The sequence below is a fragment of the Periophthalmus magnuspinnatus genome, chromosome 16 (genome assembly GCF_009829125.3).
Source record: "Periophthalmus magnuspinnatus isolate fPerMag1 chromosome 16, fPerMag1.2.pri, whole genome shotgun sequence".
NCBI classification, from domain to species: domain Eukaryota; kingdom Metazoa; phylum Chordata; class Actinopteri; order Gobiiformes; family Gobiidae; genus Periophthalmus; species Periophthalmus magnuspinnatus.
In genome coordinates this window covers 11701928-11725345 of record NC_047141.1, presented here as the reverse complement: position 1 = coordinate 11725345, position 23418 = coordinate 11701928, and the positions used below count along the sequence as shown (strand labels likewise).

At 37.2% G+C, this 23418-nt stretch overlaps 2 protein-coding genes and 1 long non-coding RNA gene across 4 annotated transcripts; all 3 read right to left on the bottom strand.

Moving 5' to 3' along the window:
• Positions 1 to 5416: 5416 nt before the first annotated feature.
• LOC129456959 (hemicentin-2-like) lies at positions 5417 to 7513 on the bottom strand. The gene is made up of 7 exons (XM_055228068.1): positions 7462 to 7513; positions 7076 to 7387; positions 6481 to 6744; positions 6092 to 6394; positions 5806 to 5887; positions 5615 to 5687; positions 5417 to 5467 (listed from the first exon to the last, which is right to left on the bottom strand). The coding sequence occupies exons 3-7, from the start codon at positions 6680 to 6682 to the stop codon at positions 5417 to 5419; spliced, it is 711 nt and encodes a 236-aa protein (XP_055084043.1). The 5' UTR covers positions 6683 to 6744; positions 7076 to 7387; positions 7462 to 7513.
• Positions 7514 to 8005: 492 nt separating this feature from the next.
• On the bottom strand, positions 8006 to 8536 carry LOC129456876 (uncharacterized). Its single transcript, XR_008648996.1, has 2 exons — positions 8334 to 8536; positions 8006 to 8257 (listed from the first exon to the last, which is right to left on the bottom strand). It is a non-coding gene; the product is annotated as an uncharacterized LOC129456876 (long non-coding RNA).
• Positions 8537 to 15030: 6494 nt separating this feature from the next.
• On the bottom strand, positions 15031 to 21832 carry LOC117383901 (protein NLRC3-like). 2 transcript variants are annotated; one of them, XM_055228064.1, is made up of 7 exons: positions 21351 to 21832; positions 19843 to 19920; positions 19707 to 19757; positions 16935 to 18741; positions 16143 to 16229; positions 15887 to 16054; positions 15031 to 15457 (listed from the first exon to the last, which is right to left on the bottom strand). In XM_055228064.1, the coding sequence occupies exons 1-7, from the start codon at positions 21673 to 21675 to the stop codon at positions 15151 to 15153; spliced, it is 2823 nt and encodes a 940-aa protein (XP_055084039.1). In that variant the 5' UTR covers positions 21676 to 21832; the 3' UTR covers positions 15031 to 15150. The 2 variants fall into 2 exon arrangements, with proteins under 2 accessions (XP_055084039.1, XP_033837039.1); XM_033981148.2 differs by having other exon boundaries at positions 19849 to 19920.
• Positions 21833 to 23418: the final 1586 nt, after the last annotated feature.

Sequence of the window (23418 nt, the reverse complement as noted above, 5' to 3'; positions counted from 1 at the left end):
TCAAATCAATAACATCTGCAGCTTTTTACCACCTAAAAAACATTGCAAAAATCAAAGGTATACTGTCAAAACCAGACTTGGAGAGACTTATCCATGCATTTGTCTCCAGTAGGTTAGACTACTGTAACGGCCTGCTCACTGGCCTCTCCAAACGAGCCTTAACACAGCTGCAGTACATCCAGAACGCTGCTGCTCGGGTCCTGACTAGAACCAGGAAGTACGAGCACATAAGTTCTGTGCTCAGGTCTCTGCACTGGCTTCCTGTAGCTCAAAGAATAGACTTTAAAGCAGCTCTGCTTGTGTATAAGTCTCTCCATGGCCTAGGTCCAAAGTACATCTCCGATATGTTAGTGCCATATGAACCATCTCGCAATTTGAGGACTTCAGGGATCGGCCTCCTGCTGGTGCCCAGAGTCAGGACTAAATATGAGGGATCAGCGTTTAAGTTTTATGCAGCTAAAACTTGGAACAGTCTTCCTGAAGATTTGAGACAGGCCTCTACTTTGACAATGTTTAAATCCAGGCTCAAAACAGTTCTGTTTAGCTGTGCATACGACTGAAAGGTTTTTATTCTGCACTCTTCTCTTTTAATGTTAATTTTATGATGATTATTTGTGATTATTTATGTTTTAATTTGTGTGATTTTAATGTCTTTCTTATTCTGTAAAGCACTTTGAATTACCTTGTGTACGAATTGTGCTATACAAATAAACTTGCCTTGCCTTGTCTTACAAAGGCTATATCATAGTTGAAAAGTATATTTTATTGTTCTTTTCTTTCATCAGTATTGTAAGTACAGATGTTCTAAACTAATCCTGTGTGATATTACATTTATACTAGACATTTCAGAACACAGACCTCAGCAAATGCAGCCTATACACAGTATTAATGATTTGACCTTTAAAGTGAACAAAGAATAGTCATTTATATTTAGTAGAAATATTTTTGTTCCATGTGGTCATAGTTTGTTTCAGGAGTACTCACACTGTCTGCCATCGCTCCAGATGATTCTTCTGTAAAACTTTTAAGTAAATATATTTAAACTGGGGAAGTCCTGAATACCAGGGCGACTGAAGGAGGATTGGCACATGAAAAACAGGAACTGTTAAACTTATCTAAATGTGACAAGTTGTTAGGGTGTATTTCTCACATTAACTGGAATGGAGAAGCTGTTTAACATTTATTTCCACAACATTGTACAAAGTGTTGCTCCAGCCCACCCAGCTGGGCTGCACCCCAAGTCAAACCAAGCTCTCCCAAACTACCCAGCCTCCAAGTCCGAACACTCGAGAAGTAAGACACCACTTTTAAGATAAATGTCATATTTTGATGGACTTGAGTGTTTATATTTTCCTATAAATGTGTGTAAATGATGTTTTGGTAAACTCTGGGTTAAAAACATGAGTTTGGTTCAATTCTATTTGTTGCTTAAATGTGTAGTTCATTTAGTTCAATGTCATTTTGAGACATTTGGTTAAAATATGTGGAATAATTTACTTTAAAAACTAAAATGACAAAATTACTTAACATTTGATTAAAAAGTAAAGTCACATTACACATTACAATTCACTGGTTGCTTATAAAATGTTAAAATCCATGGTTTCATTTAAATTACCCAATGTGAGTTTCCTTTTCAGTCATTTAAATATGGTTAAAAATTGCATTGTTAAAATGAATTGTAATTATTCTATATGTTTTGTGTTTTGTACATTATCAACCTACTCAACCCTGCTACTCAATCCAACAACAAAAGAAGAAAACAGCAGTGAAGAGGCAGTAGAATTTAGTTGAGTTGTCTAAATTAGGCTAGCATTCCAGGTCATTTTGGTGAAATTGCCTTTGTTCTGACCTCTCCAAATTAAAATAATTGAACCCTCAGTAGTAAATACACAAGTTTGGGGTCTTTGTAAAGGTAACACCCTATAGATTTACCCACAGGTGTCAGAATCACTATTAGTATGTCTCCTGAGCATTTATACACTTTGGAACACACATAAAAACAACATTTTCTCATCCTCGCCTAAATTTTTTGTATAAAATAAAGGTGCAGTAGGTAGCTGGGGACAAAAATACACTATATCTCAACTGACAAGATTGTTGACCACTTGCACTTCAAATTTGAGTTCAATGCCTATAAAAATGAGAGTTTTACAATCATTTTATCATCGGTAAGTCTAGGTCTCTCCAAACCTATCCAAATGAAGACATTTGGAGAAGTTTGGAAAAACTGCAATAACTTTTGAATGTTTCAACCCACAGACATCAACGAGGCTCTACTAAAAACTCACACTGAGAGGAATCTGTATCTGCACACCCAGCTGCTCTATTACTGTACATTTATATATCATATCAAAACACAATATTAAATGTATATTAGCATATAAAATATAGTCAAAATAAATATAGATTTACAAACCACACACTGCAAACAGTGAACAAACACACACACATTTCAAAATGTAAACAAGCACACACTGGAAATTAAAAACACACTGTACATGATTGTACAGTATGACAACAATGTCATTCTGCAACAGTGGCTCACTGGTTAGAGTTCGGACCAACTTCTGTCATTGTGTCCTTAGTTCTGTCATTGTGTCCTTAGTTCTGTCATTGTGTCCTTAGGCAAGACACTTCGCCCAAGTGGTGTGTGCGTGATGATTGGTGGTGGTCGGGGGGCGCAGATTGGCATTAGCTAATGCTAATGATTACACATAATACACATCAAGTCAATAGCAGTAGAAACCACGCTTACCGATCAGGAACAGCATCCAGTCCATTAAAACATAAGGTCCTCTACTCCTGAGTCCATCATGAGATCGTCACTCGGTTCCACAAACCGCTCCGGGTCCGAGATGCCTCAAGTTTAACTTGTACAAACATTCACAGTGTCCTCGGTCGCGTACTTCCTTTGTTTTGTCCGTTTCATCATATTTAAAACGTAAAACTGCTGCGTAAATATATATATATATATATATATATATATATATATATGTATGTATGTATATATATATATATATATATATATATATATATATATATATATATATATATATATATATATATATATATATATATATATATATATATATATATATATATATATGCATGGGCCTCGAATACCAGATCTTCAGATTTATATATATATATATATATATATATATATATATATATATATATATATATAAAGTCTGAAGATCTGGTATTCGAGGCCCATCCATGCCTTTGACTGCCGCCCAGATCTCCATGCACCGGCCCCTTACGCAACCTTCTGCGGGTGGTGGGTCCACATAGGAACGGCCCCATGTCGCTCCTTCAGGCTGAGGCCAGCCGGGCCCCGTGGGGAAAGGCCACCAGGCACTCAAACACCCACCCCAGGTCTGGATCTAGGGTGGGGCCCCGGTGATGCCGGTCCAGGAGACGTAGCTGACCTTGCTCTTTCACTCGTCATAAAGGGCTTCTGAACCACTCTTAATCTGACTCGTACCCCAGGACCTGTTTGCCATGGGTGACCCTCCCAGGGGCATGAAGCCCCTGATAACATTGCTCCCAAGATCATTTGGGTGCTCAAATCCCTCGGCCACGTTGAGGTGGCGGTTCAGGGAGGTGTGAGGTTTTATTGTTCTTATTGTATCATTTGTTTTTTAATATGACATTAATACCAAAGGATGTTCATGAATGTTTTCAACTTTGTTATTAATAATAATAGTTAGTAATACAGTTAATATTTTATATTTCATATTCTTTATCATATGAATTTATACTTATCAAATGTAGTTATAGTAACATGTGCCCTATACTTCATCAATGCATCAATCATCAATCATATATTTTTGACTGTGACTCCACCTAGTGGTGCACTACACCCACCTTTGACCTTGCTGGTTGGACAATATTTGAAAATAAAATCCCTGTGACAGAGCAAAGTGACTCTCTCATGACACAAGTTTGATAAATGTATTTACCATTAGTGACCTGCAGTTACTGAACTACATCCATTTATCATGTGCCCATGTCCACCCAGAGCATAGGCAGTGTTCAAGCTGTAGTGTTCAAGCTGTAGTGTTCAAGCTGTACTGTTCAAGCTGTAGTGTTCAAGCTGTAGTGTTCAAGCTGTACTGTTCAAGCTGTACTGTTCAAGCTGTACTGTTCAAGCTGTACTGTTCAAGCTGCTTATCAGGTTGTTCCAAACAATTGCGTGGCCAATATTGACGGGACAATAAACAATAATATAATTTATCGTGTTAAAAAGGGTAGAAAAAAATATTTGTGGGACATTTTATATAATTGTGAAAATCACCAACAAAGAAAATCTACATTAAATCACCAGAATGTGCAGAAATAAGCAACTTATCCAGAATGTTCTCCACTAGATCATAGTTGTTTTCACTGATAAACATTACATTATAGAGCATTATATAAAAATTGTTGAAACATGGAACTTATTCATAGCATTAAAATGATAATTATTCATATCATAACATATTTCAACTTTAATAATTATCGTGATTATACTCGCAGTTACTTTAGGTTTGATAATTGTGATTTCAATATCATCTCAGGCCTAGTGGCCAAAGTGGCTATTGGTTTGTGCCAACATATATCACATGTCCATAACACAGCTGTATTGAGGTTTGTCAGAGACGTATCGTTTCTATGGGAAGCGGCCAGTGTTTACTTCTTTTACTTTGCCTTTTTATACAAACAAAAAAAAAGTTCACAAATGTTGCATGTTGTGTGTCAGTTTTTCCCAAATAAATGCCACACAGGGCAGTCAGTGCAGACACAGAGGCTTTTGAACGGCTGTCACAGAATTATAACAGGCAGAGACATTATCAACCTAAACACTACAAGCTCAAAATAACTTGAAAATGTAGTAAATATTTAGTGCAGCATTGCTGCCAAGCACAGTTTTGGACACATTTACAAACATTTCCAGTGTTAGAAGATTTTTTTAGAGTCATTATATTTGTCATTAGCATCGATTATCACTGTATGCATCACTCACTGCAACAAAGACACATTTGCATTTAAAATGCATCTGTACTTTTGCACAATGTGATTTGTTATAGTTCAAATATAGCATCGCTAAATCTACTGTGTTAGCAAATATATATAGAATATATTATGTTCAGTGACTATTTTGTTTGTATTTAGGCCAACTCCATACTGTGGTATTGTTTTTATTTAAAATATAAAACCATAAATATGACAATCTGTAGCACACAGATGTTACACACAAACACTAATTACATTATTAATGAAAGTACAGTCACCTCAGAAGAAGTTTATAAATAGTATGAACAGAGATAAGTGAATAACCATAAATTTATCAAAACCAGTCCAAATATTAATCTTACACAACATAGTACATAAAATATATGACATTTTAAAATTTAGGCCTATCACATCCATCTTAGTTTGCTGTGTTTGCATAATCATCATCATCCAAGTTAACTGTCGGCACCTGAAAAACAGATGAAAATACTCAGTGATACATTATATCAATTACGTGGGAGTTTTGTTCCTTTTCTCTCAACTAAATCAGTAAATCTCTGCTGCAGTAGAACAGTAGATGTAGAAGCGTTCTGGGAGTGAAGGCCAACAGCTGTACCTGATGTGACAGTAGCTGCTCCATCATCACCATGTCTGTTGGTTGGTGATGATCATGGGGAGTGTTGAGACTCCTGAAATAGACATTCAAATACATTCAGTGTTGACTGTTAGTGATGTAGTTTTAAATGAATGTTGGTATAAAGGACAAGGCTGTAATTACAAGCATGAGGACAGAGGTTTGTTTCCTACCTCATAATAGACAAGAATGCACACGGGAATACTAGCAGGCTCACAACTCTGATAGCAATGAAGACAAGAATCAACACGTCCTCTAAACGGCAGCAAATAAGGAAAAAAGTATGTGAACATATTTACAGAAAACATATTATTAACAGTGTCATAATTTGGTCTGACATGATGGGCTGAATATTGAACTAATGTTGGTACAATTAACTACGGATTCATTACTTACAATATATATATATATATATGCATCTATTACAAAACTAAATCAAATAAAAGGAAATTAACTCACCTTGTTCTTGAACAACAGTTTCAGGTTCAAATGCAGAGACATCAAATCCTTGTGAGTCAGATCCCAGAGAGTTGCTGCTGTGACAGACCAAAGTGACTGGATCTCTCCACTGAGGTTTAATAACAGTGATGACACTTCTTAGAGCTTTGTCACTCAGAGGCTCACTGCTGATGGAGATGTTTGCATAGACTCCTGGAAAGCTCCAATGTATCAGGGGAAAGGGGTTCCCCTCAGTCTCACACACACAGCTCATCCGGGCTGAGTCTCCAGAGCAGTTTGAAGAGCTCAGGATCTGTGCAGGGACTGTGACGACAAGAGCAACAAGAGCAACACATTACATGTTATTTAAGAAAAAGAACAGAAACAAAAATAAATGTATAAGTACATACACTGTACATCCAGTGGAGTGACAGTGGATTTATCAGTCCCAAGTTCATTCTGAGCCTCACAGAAAATAGCAGTAGTATCTCTGGAGGCTTTCATGTTTAAAACAGATGAGTTTCCGATCAGAGTGTGAGTTCCTCCATCAGCTTTATACCAGTGGTAGTGCTGTACAGCTGGGTTGGCATCACTGCTGCAGCTCAGTGACATATTACTGTGCTCTGTCACTGGACCAGAGGGACTCACTGTCACTCTGGTGTTTCTAGGTTGATCTGTGACAGATGATAAAAAATAAAAAATCAGATATGCTCTTCTTCTCTTCGTATTTGATTCAATGAGCAAATAAAATGTATAGCTAAACATTATAAATACACATTCCCATGAGCTTAACAGTTTCACACAATGTTGATCACAAAAAATGTTATAGAATGGTCCATATTTCTTCTCATTCTTTTACAACCACACCTGAGATGCACTTTAAAGTAAACTCATGGCATATTACATTTTGCATTAGCAGCACTGCTGATATAGCCTCAGAAAATATTAAATAGCCTTTTAATTTATTTTTTTAAAACAATAAATACTTTACAAGAGGCAACTCACATGTAATATCAAGAGTAATCTGGGCACTTGGAGACAATACATGTGTACCATCTTCCCTGCTGTAAACTGCAGAGCATGAGAGGTTTGTTTTATGGTGGAGAGGACAAGCAGTGAAGTTGAGAGTGGACACTTTGACATAGGTCTTGTCCGGTTGCTCCTGCAGAGTCTCCTGAATGTGCCCCAGGACAGGGCTCCATGTCAGAGTGGGAGGGAGAGACAGACACGTGACAGGAGCAGAGCACTGCACACTCACTGACTGCCCCTCACTCACACTCACAGTGGGCGGAGTAAGTGTAGGTGTGGGAGGGGCTTCTGAAACACAATGAACAAAAATACATAACAGTAGATATAATTGAATGGGATTTTAAATTTGATCAAAGACATACCTGTGACTTGTAGATTCACACCTGCCTCTCTAAAGGTATATTTCAGTAAATTGTCACATTCCACTCTGAAGAAGTATGTTTGGTTGTGTTGATGACCAATGTCATGAAAAGTTGTGGAGCAGCTGTTCTGGGTTATATCTCCAGTTTGTCTTGTATTTAAAAGTGTATTCTCAGTAATATCTCTCCATACAACTTTACATCCACTGTCCAAGTTGGTTTTATATTTGTTCTCGACTTGAAAAGAACAGGGTATTGTCACACATGATCCTTGCAGAGCCTTTATGTTTGGTGGTAGAGAGACACTAAACTTATGACACTGTGGACCTGCAAACACAAGTCAGTCATCAAAGAGAAATATGAATTTGTTAATGCAGTTGAAATTAAGCATTTCTAAAATTCCTGGACAATAATTTAATGAGCATTTAAAAACACATCTGACACAAGAAGGCAACAGTGTGAAAAAATGTTTGTAATATGCAAAAGAAAATCCACTCACACATGACCTGAGCTGTAGCAACAGCACTTGACACAGTCGTCCCATCAACCCTGTTGTGGACTGCAGAACATGATAGGCTTGTCTCTGGGTCAGAAACAGTGAAGTTGAGAGTGGACACTTTGACATAGGTCTTGTCCGGTTGCTCCTGCAGAGTCTCCTGAATGTGCCCCAGGACAGGGCTCCATGTCAAAGTGGGAGGGAGAGACAGACACGGGACAGGAACAGAGCACTGCACACTCACTGACTGCCCCTCACTCACACTCACAGTGGACAGAGTCAGTTTAGGTGTGGGTGGGACTTCTAGAAGAAAAAATAAATAAAATTAACTTTTTACCCTCTTAATGTTGACTTATAGAGTAATGAGTGCTGCAGAGACCATTCACTGTAATGTTCAGTGTTTTATCTTTAAATATCCATCTCAGAGGATTGTCACAGTCCAGTCTGAACCAAACTCCTCGTCCCTGCTGCTCAGTGATGTCATACACTGTTGTGGTGCAGTTCTTCTGGGTTAAGTCTCCTGTTGTTGGTCTTGTGAATTCTACTGTTGTCTGGACATTGTTGGCATCTCTCCATTCTGCTCTACATCCACTGTGAAATTGTTTATTATAGTTATCCCGTACTGTAAAGGAGCAGGGTATAGTCAAACAGGATCCACGCACAGCCTCCAGTTGTTGTGGCAGAGAGACACTAAAGTCCTCACAATGGACACCTACACAAACAATAAAATGCAGATGATGACATTAAAGCCTTTCATCAAACTATTTTAAAGGTAATTTTTGCAATGCTTAATAATCAACCACTCACTGTGCAGCAGGAAGCCAAAAAGGAGAACATTCATAACAGCAGACATCTAATTTCATGGAAACAAAATACAATCAGTGTATTTTCAGACGTGCAAAGTTACATACACATCATTTCAGCTTCAATAAGTGCTGCATTGATTTAACAGTCCAATCATTTTCACAACAAAAAGCTGTAAATACTGCACTGTTTACTGTGCTGTTACAAAGGTTATATCATAGTTGAAAAGTATATTTTATTGTTCTTTTCTTTCATCAGCATTGTAAGTACAGATGTTCTAAACTAATCCTGTGTGATATTACATTTATACTAGACATTTCAGAACACAGACCTCAGCAAATGCAGCCTATACACAGTATTAATGATTTGACCTTTAAAGTGAACAAAGAATAGTCATTTATATTTAGTAGAAATATTTTTGTTCCATGTGGTCATAGTTTGTTTCAGGAGTACTCACACTGTCTGCCGTCGCTCCAGATGATTCTTCTGTAAAGCTTTTAAGTAAATATATTTAAACTGGGGAAGTCCTGAATACCAGGGCGACTGAAGGAGGATTGGCACATGAAAAACAGAAACTGTTAAACTTAACTAAATGTGACAAGTTGTTAGGGTGTATTTCTCACATTAACTGGAATGGAGAAGCTGTTTAACATTTATTTCCACAACATTGTACAAAGTGTTGCTCCAGCCCACCCAGCTGGGCTGCACCCCAAGTCAAACCAAGCTCTCCCAAACTACCCAGCCTCCAAGTCCGAACACTCCAGAAGTAAGACACCACTGTTAAGATAAATGTCATATTTTGATGGACTTGAGTGTTTATATTTTCCTATAAATTAGTGTAAATGATGTTTTGGTAAACTCTGGGTTAAAAACATGAGTTTGGTTCAATTCTATTTGTTGCTTAAATGTGTAGTTCATTTAGTTCAATGTCATTTTGAGACATTTGGTTAAAATATGTGGAATAATTTACTTTAAAAACTAAAATGACAAAATTACTCAATATTTGATTAAAAAGTAAAGTGCTATACTACAATTCACTGGTTGCTTATAATATGTTAAAATCCATGTTTTCATTTAAATTACCCAATGTGGGTTTCCTTTTCAGTCATGTAAATATGTTTAAAAATTGCATTGTTAAAATGAATTGTAATTATTCTATATGTGTTGTGTTTTGTACATTATCAACCTACTCAACCCTGCTACTCAATCCAACAACAAAAGAAGAAAACAGCAGTGAAGAGGCAGTAGAGTTCAGTTGAGTTGTCTAAGTTAGGCTAGCATTCCAGGTCATTTTGGTGAAATTGCCTTTGTTCTGACCTCTCCAAATTAAAATTATTGAACCCTCAGTAGTAAATACACAAGTTTGGGGTCTTTGTAAAGGTAACACCCTATAGATTTACCCACAGGTGTCAGAATCACTATTAGTATGTCTGCTGACCATTTATACACTTTGGAACACACATAAAAACAAAATTTTCTCATCCTCACCTAAATTTTTTGTATAAAATAAAGGTGCAGTAGGTAGCTGGGGATAAAAATACACTATATCTCAACTGATAAGATTGTTGACCACTTGCACTTCAAATTTGAGCCTATAAAAATGAGAGTTTTACAATCATTTTATCATCAGTAAGTCTAGGTCTCTCCAAACCTATCCAAATGAAGACATTTGGAGAAGTTTGGAAAAACTGCAATAACTTTTGAATGTTTCAACCCACAGACATCAACGAGGGCTCTACTAAAAACTCACACTGAGAGGAATCTGTATCTGCACACCCAGCTGCTCTATTACTGTACATTTATATATCATATCAAAACACAATATTAAATGTATATTTGCATATAAAATATAGTCAAAATAAATATAGATTTACAAACCACACACTGCAAACAGTGAACAAACACACACACACATTTCAAAATGTAAACAAGCACACACTGGAAACTAAAAACACACTGTACATGATTGTACAGTATGACAGTCATTCTGCAACAGTGGCTCACTGGTTAGAGTTCGGACCAACTTCTGTCATTGTGTCCTTAGTTCTGTCATTGTGTCCTTAGGCAAGACACTTCGCCCAAGTGGTGTGTGCGTGATGATTGGTCGTGGTCGGGGGCGCAGATTGGCATTAGCTAATGCTAATGATTACACATAATACACATCAAGTCAATAGCAGTAGAAACCACGCTTACCGATCAGGAACAGCATCCAGTCCATTAAAACATAAGGTCCTCTACTCCTGAGTCCATCATGAGATCGTCACTCGGTTCCACGAACCGATCCGGGTCCGAGATGCCTCAAGTTTAACTTGTACAAACATTCACAGTGTCCTCGGTCGCGTACTTCCTTTGTTTTGTCCGTTTCATCATATTTAAAACGCAAAACTGCTGCGTAAAATTACGCAATTATGTACGCGTAATTTTACTCCTTTTACGCGTGCAGCATAGTCCGTCTGTTTATGGGAAACCATTGCATGTCATGCATCGTTGTGTTCCACTGCTCATTGGCTGTAAGAGGAAAACATCACTAAACGTGTGTAATGTAACAGTTTGATTCTACAAGGGGGAGAGTGGGGCGTACTCTTTCAGTCATCTGTAGCACTCATTCACTGTCCGCGGCTCCAGTAACCCACAGCCCCCACCTTATTGGCCAACTTTGGTGTCAATCACAAGCTAACAAGTTTGTTTTGTGCTGAGGAACAAAGTTGGCGCTGTCAGAAGTTTATTATGCTTGAAATCGACAAAAGAAATGCAAAGAAGTGACGGAACAGATTTCACTTTCCTGCAGCAGATTGGGCATGGAGGATCTAACTTCTTTTGTGGACATCATTTTTTGACTGGATTATATTATCTGGACATGTACAGAACGAATGAGACCAACTTTGTGTGAATATGTTGATGTTTGACAGAACCAGAGCCCTCAAAGTTAAGTTATGTCCAAATCCACATTTCTCACATCTCTGTAAAAACGGCTTTCCTGTCAGCACTGTGGTGATTACAGGTGTAAATGGTTTACATATTCAGAAAGATGAATGCCGTAGCTTTCATTTGATGTGTAGACTGTTTGTGTGGGTGATGCAGAAATACACGTACATTGCTGTAAAGTTGTAACGTAAAGGCGAGGGAACGTCAAGTGGTTTTAAAGTAGTTTCAGGTGAAGTAAAGCTTCAAACTGAAAAAGAACATTTAAATACAACTTAAACTAAAGACACACTGCTGAGTCACCACCATTTTGGGCTTTTCAAAATGTATTACATAATATTAAATAAATCATACTATCTATCACACTATATACTTTCATTCTTTGTGTGGTTTCCTCAAAATGTTGTTTCAAATGTGTGTGGACTGTCATATATTGGCTCTGTTGATGTTTTTGCACCTTGCAAATGCCCCATTGGGTTCACATATCATATATGTACAAAAAACTATAAAAGAATGTTCGGGTTTGCAAATAATAATCGCAATAAAAGTGTCTCTGTCTCGACTATTTTGAATCAAAGAGCCTAATATATACAACACAGGAAGTTTAATATTTGAGGACCAAGCAATTAGAATCAAGCAACATATAGAATCAACTAAAATAACCTTAAATACAATGTTACAAAAAACATTACAGATGATTTGTATAAATTGTGTATAAAAGTGTTTTATTACAGTTTTGATGAAATACATTTTACTGGTCCATTTATTTTTCTTACATACTTCCAGACCTGTGAAATTCAGGTAGATAAATAGAGTCAGGGAGGAGATTGTTGACCAGGTCGTCTGAGGGTCAGAATGAACTCATTGTTTATCATGAGCTGGGCCTGGTTACAGCCATAATTAATCAAATGAACATTGAAAATCTCATCTAACTTATCACCAACAACTTTTTGTCTCTACACATTTTATTTGGGAGAGTCTATTTTGCTATTTATCTGACATGCAGGTGTTGGTGTACTTGAACTACAGTGAACTCTAAGCATGGGAAAACATCAAATCTTCAAACAAACAAACTGTGTACGATTGTACATTTCTATGTTAGATTATTATTTCATGATCATAATTCTACCCAGTGAAATAAATGATTAAGAGGTTTATATGGACTGTTCATTGTTTTCCACTCATATATCTTTACGTTATGTATTTTGTCTTAAGACTTAAAACCAGGAGGGATCGGGCCTTCTCTGTGGTCGGCACCAAGCACTGGACCCACTTTAATTTATGGCTTTTAATACTGTGAGAGCTGTGTCGTGTTCTGCGTTTTTCTTTTTCTTTTTCTTTTTTTTTATTTTCATTTGATTTGATTTATTCATTGCTTTATCCATTTTATTCATATTGTAAATATATATTTGTTTTATTTGTTCCACTTGTCCAAAGCACTGTTGACTTTTAACACTAAATGTTAGTTTAAAATAACGCAGTTTGGAAACTATCTGGTTCAGATAATATGCTATACAATTCAAGTCAGATTGGATTGAAAATGTAACATGCTGAATATCATAACCTTAAGCATACGTGTTACACACAAATCCTTAGAATGGTAAATGGTCACATTTTTATATAGCGATTTTCCACCTTCGGGGCACCTTACATCAGAGAGTCATTCACCTATTCACACACACACTCATACAGGAGTGTACGCACATACTGGGGTGAGGTGGGTTAAGTGTCTTGCCCAAGCACACAATGACACTTGTTCTAGGGAGGCTGACGACTCATGTTCAGAAGCCTGGAAAAACACACAGCTTATCTTATATATACATGTCCTAACCTAAGTCTATTCCTTAAATGAATACAGATACACTTTAAATCTGGCAGTCTGGACCATTGACACAGATATTGTTTTTATTGTATTACTTGTCTTTTTATTGTAAAAATTATGTTCAGAAAAATGTTAAAAGTTTTACAAATTAAAGGATATATCTCTTATATTTATCAAATGCACATATACCCATACCAAGCAACAGTGCAATTGAGAAAGCTGAAAATAACTGTAGATATAATTGGGAATGTGGACTGAAACAACTCCATTTCCACATAACTTCAAGTAATTTATTTTTGATTGTGGCTCCATCTATTGGTACATGGCACCCACTGACCTTGTTGGTTTGATAATATTTTAAAATAAAACCTTTGTCAGTCCTGCTGTGACAGACCAAAGTGACCAGCTCTCTTCTGATACAAGAGAGTGATAATGTTTTTACCACTGATGACCTAAATAAATACATTTTAAAGTGGTAGTGAGCTTTTTTAAAGACACTATAAGTGCTTTTCATATTGTAGAATGTGAAAATGTCATACTCCCAGACGCAGAGACAGATTTCCCTATTGATTACATTGTGCTTTGCCATGAAATCTCCAAATGGTAAACTGATAATTGATAATACCTCCTTTCAATTACTGACTAGATCCTGGAATGCACTGTAGTACAACAAAAAACTGCATTTTAACAATATTAACTTTAGCTGCCCCCATCTGTATTAAATATTATTGGACTATAGAATATTGTGATGTCCTCTGAAACCCAGGAAAATGTAGGCTTTCTCCCAGCTGCAGTGATCCAGCAGCTTATCAGGTTTTTCCATAGCTCCTTCCTTGAATTTTTCACATTGCTTTTGGCTGATAGTTGTGGTAGTTGGTCTATCGGTTTAATTTATCTAGGTGGTCTGAATAAAATCAGACCACCTAGACATAATACTTCCAGAAAGCCTATTTTGGTTTTTAGGGACAAGACTAAGAACCACTGTTTTATAGAAAGCTGTGACATTACTGGCTAAAGTGACTAAAGCTAATTTAGATTTTTATATATAGTTAAATGGAAAATAAGTAACAGACTACATCAGCTACTTCAGGTTGAGTGGGTCTGTTTTCAAGAACTTCAGTCGATAAAATTGCCCTGATACAACTAGCATACAGCTAGCATACAACTAGCATACAATTAGCTTTTTTTTACCCTGCCGCACTAATTAGCATGCTAATGCTAAGGAATAACGCACACGGTTGTTGGGTTTGTTATCATACAATCCACACATTATAACTTAAAAACGAAAACACTAAGGACTTTACAATAATAGTTTACACAGTTAAAAGGACATTACTAAGAAAAACAACTTACAGTCTGGTCTTGTCATAGACTGCATGGGTCTTCTCTGTTGAGTGAGTATCATTATTTGATGGGTGTGGGGGAGTTAGCAGTGTTTCAATCATAGACTGTATATCATCTTGGAATCTATATACACTTAGCACTAAAAAAACAAACGCCTTTTGGACCTCATTAATGTGTACAATGAGTAGACTATGTCAATTTATTGATTTTGTAAAATGCAGATGAAATAACAAAACATGGTTTATTTGGCTAATTGGTATACCACACACAATTTTAGATCAAGTTGACTGTTTCACGTTTTTAATCATCTTTTTACTGTCTCCAGCAGCTGTGTGACTTTCATTTGAAGTTCTTTGGCCTTCTGTGCATTCTCTGCCTTGTGCACCTCTCCAGCCACCTGCAGGCCTCTGAGCACTGAGAGGAGGGCGTCTGCATTCTTCACTGACTCCATCTGATCCCTGTCAGCCTGGATCTCCTCCACCCAGTCTAGGTAGGCCTGCAGTAACCCCATGTCATCCACAAAGTTGGAAATAACCCGCAGTTCTGGTCTGCACTGCTGAAGCTGCTGAAGCCTCCTCCTGCCTTCATCTCCAAAATCATTCCCCACAACACTAGAAACCAGGACAAGACAGAGATACATTATGAAAGTGCTCTATTTAACCTTTCTAGTGGAGAGTTTAACACTTGCTTGCCATATTTAAGAGCTACAGATGTGGGGCAGCTAAAACTACAAACAGAAGTTAGTTCACCATTTGTGAATGTACCTTTTAGATATTTCTTATGACAGTGTAATCTAATCAATAGGGAAATCTGGCTCTTGCATTTCATTTGGCAATATGACATAATCACATTACACAATCTAAAAAACATTAATGGAGATGTTACTACTTTGCCAGGAATTTTCTACAGTATGGTATTAAAGTTTACGAAAAAAAAGATGAAAATAATTCCCCAAAATGATGAATCTATGTATATTTTATTTCATTTTCCTAACCTATCCACTAGAGGGCTGTGTTTCCCTATAAATAGTGTAGTCTTACGTTAGAGTTTTCAGTGAGGTGTTTTTGCTGAGACAGTTGACAATGTTTTCTGTTCCTCTCTCAGTGATGCCAGTGATGTCCAGATACAGCTCCTCCACTGTGGTGTTGTGCTCCAAGGCGTTCCACAGCTCCAGCACTCCCTCAGGACCCAGGTTATTCCCACACATACTAAAGAGTAAAAATAAACAATAGTAGGAATATTACTGACATAGTTTACAGCTTTTTTATTTAATTATAAAACAAGTGAATGACTTACAATAGCTTCTTTACTTGACATTCGTTTGACCTCAAAATAGATGATTCCAAAATTGCTGCCTGTCTATCTAAGCAGTTGTACCTCAAGCTGAAAGAAAGAGAAAACAGAAAAAATAAATCAGATAAAATATCCCCCACAGTGCTGTTGACCCCATTGTTGTTGATCCCAATAAACACCTGCCTATAAAAATGCTGTATGGTTAAACTAAGATGTCAATGCTTACATATTGATTGTAGCTATTTACAGAGCCCTGTTTGGGAATTACAATTAAAAACACTTGTCACATAAAAGAATAAATAAATAATTTCAAGTAATTCAAGATTTTGAAATCATTGTACTATTTGTGTAGACTAATATTTGGAATATTTGGAACATTGTACTGTACATTATTCCAAATGTTAGACTGCACAAATAATACAAAGATCATGGCACACTGCCATGAAAATTTAATTATAGTGCATTTTATGTTTTTAAATATCAGTAAAACAAGAAAATATATCAGTGACCTATTGTCACTGTACAGATTTTGAGTGTGTGAAAAACCAAGACAAAAAACATTGGGAACCACTGCTTAAGCAGTTCAACTTGGCAAGGGGATTATTATCCTGGAAACAACAGGGGAAATATGAAAGTAAAACATTTCTGATGGTGATTTCTTTTCTTAAATATACATAGATAGTTATTTAAGTTAAGTTCAAGGGTGATGAATGTTCAGGTAAAACTGATGCCAAAACCTTATTTGAATATCTAAATTAAATGCTATCTTGATACATATAAATATATTTTACTCACTAGAGAGACTCACAGCGGTGAAGGATGGGCCCCAGTCGGCTCAGCCCTCGGTTGCCAATGTTGGAGTATCCCAGGTTGAGCTCCTGCAGCTTGTGTGGGGAGAACTGTAGGACATAGTGCATGGCAGCACAGTCCACCACACTCAGCTTCATTTTAAACAGGTTCAGCTTCTTGATTTCAGGTGCTGCTATGCTAGTGGTGTCCTCCATGTGGAACTCCATCAGACAGTGTAGAAGGTTTAGAGCTTCTAGGTTTTTCAGCTTTCTGCCTTTGAACTGATCTCGGTACCACTCACCAAGCTTGGCAGGGATACCATTGGCTTCTTCCACTGGACCACTGACAAGGCCAACCAAGTGTCCTGCAAGGCGCGCTCTTAGCATACCCATGAAGAAGCGCGTGAACATTTGTAGGCTCTCCAACTTGTCCATGTGGACTTCTATGTTACAAAGAGGTGGGGTAGTAGAAGATGGCGGTTTACCAAAACACCAGAAGTCCAGAGCTTGGAGTATGTCATCCTCGGTTGAGAGGTTCATCACACAGTACAGCGCTGCTAGGTGTTCTTGAACAGTTAAATGGAAGAAGGAATACATGTCCACAGTCTCCTCTTTGAGCAGCTGAAGAATGTGGCAAAGGAAGGTGCTTTGGATGTCCACAGGTCTAACTCCGAACTTTTCCAGGTCATTTTTGTCAAACATGATCTTTTTCTGCAGAAGATTTTCATAAGCCAATTTGCCTAAGTTGGTTAGCTGCAATTTGGCAAGGCTCAACACCTGCGCTCTGGAGGTGTCCCTATCAGTGCTTCCCTTCAGCGCGTGGTGCTTGACAGCCGTGAAGAGGTAGCAGAAGTAAACCTCGCTCACCGTTTTGGGAGGATTGAGCTCCAAAGATCGTAACGCAACACCATCTTGTTTTTCCAAACAGAAGAATTCTGCCATGGCTGTGCAAATGATATAGCAGTAAAGCGGGATGAAGGACAAGACAAAAAGATTGTCATTGCTCAAAATGTAGTCGTACACCTTGTCTGCTACTTCAATGTTTTTGTAGAACTTATAAGTGTATTTCTTCACTTGCTCCTCTTCGAAGCCCAGAACTATACAGCATCTTTGGAAGAACTGCTTTGGAGCTTCAGTGGAAGGTCTAGTTGTGAGAATGACTGAGGATTCCGGGAGAAGATTTCCTTTAATCAACGCAACCATTAACTCTGACAATGGAATTTTTGACTCCATTCCAATGTCCTTTGCTGGACTATTCCATTTAAGAGGAAATTTAAACTCATCCAATCCATCCAGAATGAAGAGAAGTGAATTTGGAGACATAAACAGGTCTTTGAGAACTTCTTTAAGGTAGCGGAACCGATCACTTAGCAGCTCCAACAGACTCACCGGTTCATTTATCAGATTGAGCTCTCGGAAACGCAGGTCAAAAACGCAGTCAAACTCGCGCATGTTCTTCCCGATAGCCCATTCGTAAAGCAGCCTCTGGACCGCCACGCTTTTACCAATCCCAGCGATCCCTTTGACTTTGACTCTTTTGGGGGGCCTAGTCGAGCCTTCCCGTGGCGTGAGCAGATGGCATGGCTGGATGCGCTGACAGGCCTGATGGACGTAGATGCGGGCCCTTCTGCTGGCCAGGTCGAAGTACTCATGGCGGCTGCTGTCCACTTGTTCGTTGTCTTCAGTCACAAAAAGGTCAGTGTAGCGGATCTCGATGTGGGTGGCCGAGTTTGCCGAGATGGTATTGCCTTCCGAGTAGCTTTTGAGTTGTTCAGTGCGCTTTAGGACTGTGGTTTTATGGGCAGATATAGCAACTGGAGGATAGTGGAGGAAGCAGTTATGATAATGTGAAAGTATTTACATGGCCACAAAAACTAGTTACGTGTATCAGTTCATCAATGGATTTTTGGTGTATTTGGATGATAAACTACAATAATTTTCTTTAAAAAACAATAGGGCTAGTCAGTATGCTAATAGGTGTGAGAGCACCCATTAGTGACCTGAATGATTAAGTATGACTCAGGCACAGTTCACACTGTCAGTGACAGTGTAGCTCATTAGACCTAGCCTACAAACAAAAAACTGTAAACAATAGGTGTGTCAGTTTCAGCGTAGTTTGTTCCTCCCTTCAGACAGATATAAGGCAGTGTCCACCAGTAATATGACCAGAACTGAAGAAGCAGCTAAAATGAGCAGTGAAGCATCCTCACTGCTCCTCAGTCACTTTTGGTCCAGTTGACAGATTTGAATTTTTCTTTATCTGGATGACACAGGGATTACACAGACAATTTTCTTTTAACTTTTTCAAACTTAAACTTTTTTGCCTTTACCACTTTAGTGTGATCTTTTTTGCACTTTTTTCTTACCAAAGCCTGCACATGTGTGAATATTAAGAAAGAAGTCCAATTACTCACATCAGATGTATCTGTTTACATGGCATTTCAATTATCTGATAACTCCAGAAATCAGATAATTATCAGATTTTTGGTCTTCATGTAAACATAGACAGTGACATAAAAGATACAAAAGGCTGTTTGCATAATAACTTTCAAATAGTGTTCCAAATATTGTTTAAAAACAATCATCAAGTCCATATCTATCTTACATTTATCTACCTTTGCTAATCAACATAATAATTAATTATTCAAATTAAATTTATATAAATTATTTTACTATGTAATTATGTGTTATAATAACAGGGATGTCAGTAACAATTGCTTCAATAAGTCTAGTGCATCAGTTACCACTTTGAAACATTGGAATTATTCTTTGCACTTACGTCGGATGTTTCCTGACTTCATACTTTTTCTTGCTTTCATTTCATTTTTCCCTACACCAAAAAGACAATTGTAAGACACAGTAATTCTTAAATAACGTTAAATACATGTATGCATACTAGTTTAGTATAGAAATACCTTTACCTTCTGCTGGCAACGTGAATCCCATACTTTTTCCTTTGAAGAATTTAGCAATAGAACTCTTTGGCTTCTTCTCTATGAATGACATTGCACCGTTAAGTCCAAACATAGCTTGTTTGCAGGTAACACTTTTGTTTATGTTGTTTTAAAAAGCTATTTGAGAGCAGTTTAATGATCAGCTTTAATCCTGACATAGCAGATTTCTTAATGTGTTTCCTTATGTCAGACATTATTGGTCCAGTCATAACAAATATCAAAAACAGTTCTTCAGGACTTGTGGGAGAATTGTTTGTCCTAAAAAAGTAATTGAGAAGTTTTATCTAATCATTTTTTAAATAAATTATTTTATATATCTTTGTTCTGAGAAAAATTATTAAAATAATATGGTATATACTTTGGGAGAAAAAAGACTTTGCATCACAGACTATCTTGTGTATCTAGAAGTTGTCCTTGAATCAATTACAATGCTCGTGTAATCCAGGTATATTGACTCCATGTCATTATGTGTCTGTTAATTCTATATCTGGCAATTGTCCAAGATGAACCCTCCTGTGTAAATAAACTTGGACAGGTTGCAATGCTCAGAGCCCCTAATGAGATTTGCAAGCTAGAAAAATAATTAAACTGGGATTTGTGACTCTTAAATAGATTATATTATGTTTGGGATTGGAGACATTTCTTTGCCTGCTAACTGGTCAACTTAATATGACAAAAGTATTGACAGAGTACCACAGCATGCAAACTCATATCAACAACCATGCATGCTAGAACAACAATCACTTTTAAGCCTATATGCAAGCTGATTAGGAGATATACAGACTGCAAAAATGCATTACAGTATTATGTTTTTTTTTGTTGGGAATATTTGGGGAATTATTTATACTACTACTACCTACTCAAGAAGCAACTACCATTAAGGTGACAGTAGCTTGTGGTAAAGTTTATGTTTATCTGTCTTTATGTAGCAAGACACTTGTCCCGTGGTATTGATGGTGCCTGCATACAATTGTAAAGGAATGTGTTTTTCACTGGATGATTTTGACAAAGAGCTTTGCTTCCCCAATTAAGATTGATAACAGAGCTGCAACATATATTTGAATCATATGAAATTGCACCAGGAATAGTTGCCATTAGCAAATTGCATTGACTGCAGTTATTAAGGTAACATCATTTCTCTTCCTTTATAAACAACACAATATCCTGTTTAGCTGGTTTGTCTTCAGATAAATTCCAAAATCCAGTTGATTATTGTACAAGTTTAGCCATTATTTCATATTTATTATCAGTACTACTCAATAGTTCTGAATGGGTTTAAAATGTATTTTCTGAACAGAATATTTTATAAACATAATAACAATAGGGGTGCTGGTTAAAAAAAAGATAGTTTTTTCAAAGTTGTTCAGCCCTAGTAGAAAAGCATATTACATGAACAGTGGCACAGTTATCATGTATTGTATTATCATTACTTAACATTTACCGTAATCTCCCAACTTGAATCACCTCACCTTGTTTGTTTCCAGATGTCTCTTGGATCTTGGAGACTTCATTCTTGCAGTGCTTCTCCACCCAAAGCTGCAAGTCCCGGCCATAGTAGTCCTGCACCTCTGCCAATACGTTGAGAAACTTGTAACTGCTTTCCTCTGAGGCACTCACCAACTCTAGAGCCTGGACCACCGCGTTGGAGGGTGAGGTTTCCAGGAGGGACAGGTAACGTGCATGAGACAGCACCCCAGCATCACACAGCCAACGCAACAGGGGTGCAGGGTGCTCACGAGTCCAGGAGAGGAGCAGGTCCCTCTGGGAGCGGAGGAGCTGCTGAGAGGAGGTCATGTCTTCTAAAAACAATAGCGCTGGATGTCACATTTAAGCCAAGGTAAGCAAATCATAAAACGGCATTGCAGTAAAAGGTATTCTGCATTCTTGCTCTAATCTCAATGATCCAAATCTGGACTATTATCGAGCAGTAAATGCTGTGTCTACTCAAAGGGTTGATCATTGAAAAAGTCCAAAGTCCGTCAAACATAAGGGTGTGTCATTGCCAGATTGTACTGTTTGAAGTGCTTGGCAGCAACTTAAGCGGCAAAGCATGAAAAGATTATCACACAATTATCAATTTCAGATGTTACGCTGAGTAAATTTACTGCTCAAATCTGCCTTTCTTAAGTATAGTTTCTTTCCAGCTCTTAGTCTTTTTTTTTTTCTTTAAAATCTACTATGAACACATATACCTAAAATAAATAAGTGCATAATTAAACCTTCGTAAATGTTACTTTTTGTGGTGTTTTACTGCTCAAAAACATCGACAGGTCAGTTTCCTGATTAAGTTCTCAGACTGGAAGTTAATAATTGGATATAGCCCATTACTACTTTATCCTCAGCCAAAATCCTACACATTTGTAACCAATTTATTTGAGAAATACAGGTAGGTCCATCAGTGTAGTGCAACCAACAAGCAAAGAAAATAAACACAGATATTGTAAAAACTACATAGATGGTATGAATTATTTATTTATTTGTTTGTTTATTTGATCAAAAGTGCACTTTCATAAACATACATATACGTAGCCTAGGGTGAAATGTCTTGCTCAAGGAAACACAAGACATTATGCACTAACACCCGACTATAACCAGCAGTCTCCCCTCCAAGTACTAACTAGGCCCAACCCTGCTTAGCTTCTACGATCTGACGAGACTGGGCATTCTCAAGCTGTTATGGAGTTGAGATATTTTACATTTTCTTGAATGATGTTTAGGACAAAGCAACGAGTGGCAACCATGCATTTGCAACATATTTGTAAGGCAAGGCAAGTTTATTTGTATAGCACAGTTTGTACACAAAGTAATTAAAAGTGCTTTACAGAATAAGAATGCCATTAAAATCACAATACAACAAATCAAAACATAAATAATCATCATAAAATTAATATTAAAAGAGAAAACTGCAAAATAGAAACATTTCAGTTGTATGCACAGCTAAACAGAACCGTTTTGAACCTGGATTTAAACATTGTCAAAGTAGAGGCCTGTTTCACATCTTCACAAAGACTTCTAGGTTTTAGCTGCATAAAACTGAAATGCTGAAGGAAAAAAAGCACATATTTTTTGCCATTTTGTCATGACTTGTGTGTTCACATATAAGCACACTCATTTACATTCAGCAACCCATAGATTCAAGGAGTTACCCATCTGACATCTTGGGAATCGCATGCAGACTCCATGTGATGAAACAAAAATATAAACCACTATATGATATGAAACTGAAAATGTCATGTTGAAAAATGACGTATGACATAATGTTAATCAGCAAACTCTTCATCAACAGTTTGTTCCTTAATCCACCTTTCATTTCATTGTCTTTGCTGTAGGCATTTGGTTTAGAGGAACTGTCTCCCAACATGAGAGTGACTCATCCACGGTCATGTGTTGTCTCTTACAATGCTGAGCTTTTCTTTCCCTAACCAGTTTTTGTTATAAACTTACATACAATTTAACTATCACCTTGGATGGGTTATAAAACAAGTCAAATGAAACATGCATTGTGTATTGTGTTAAGTAAAATTAAAAACACAAATT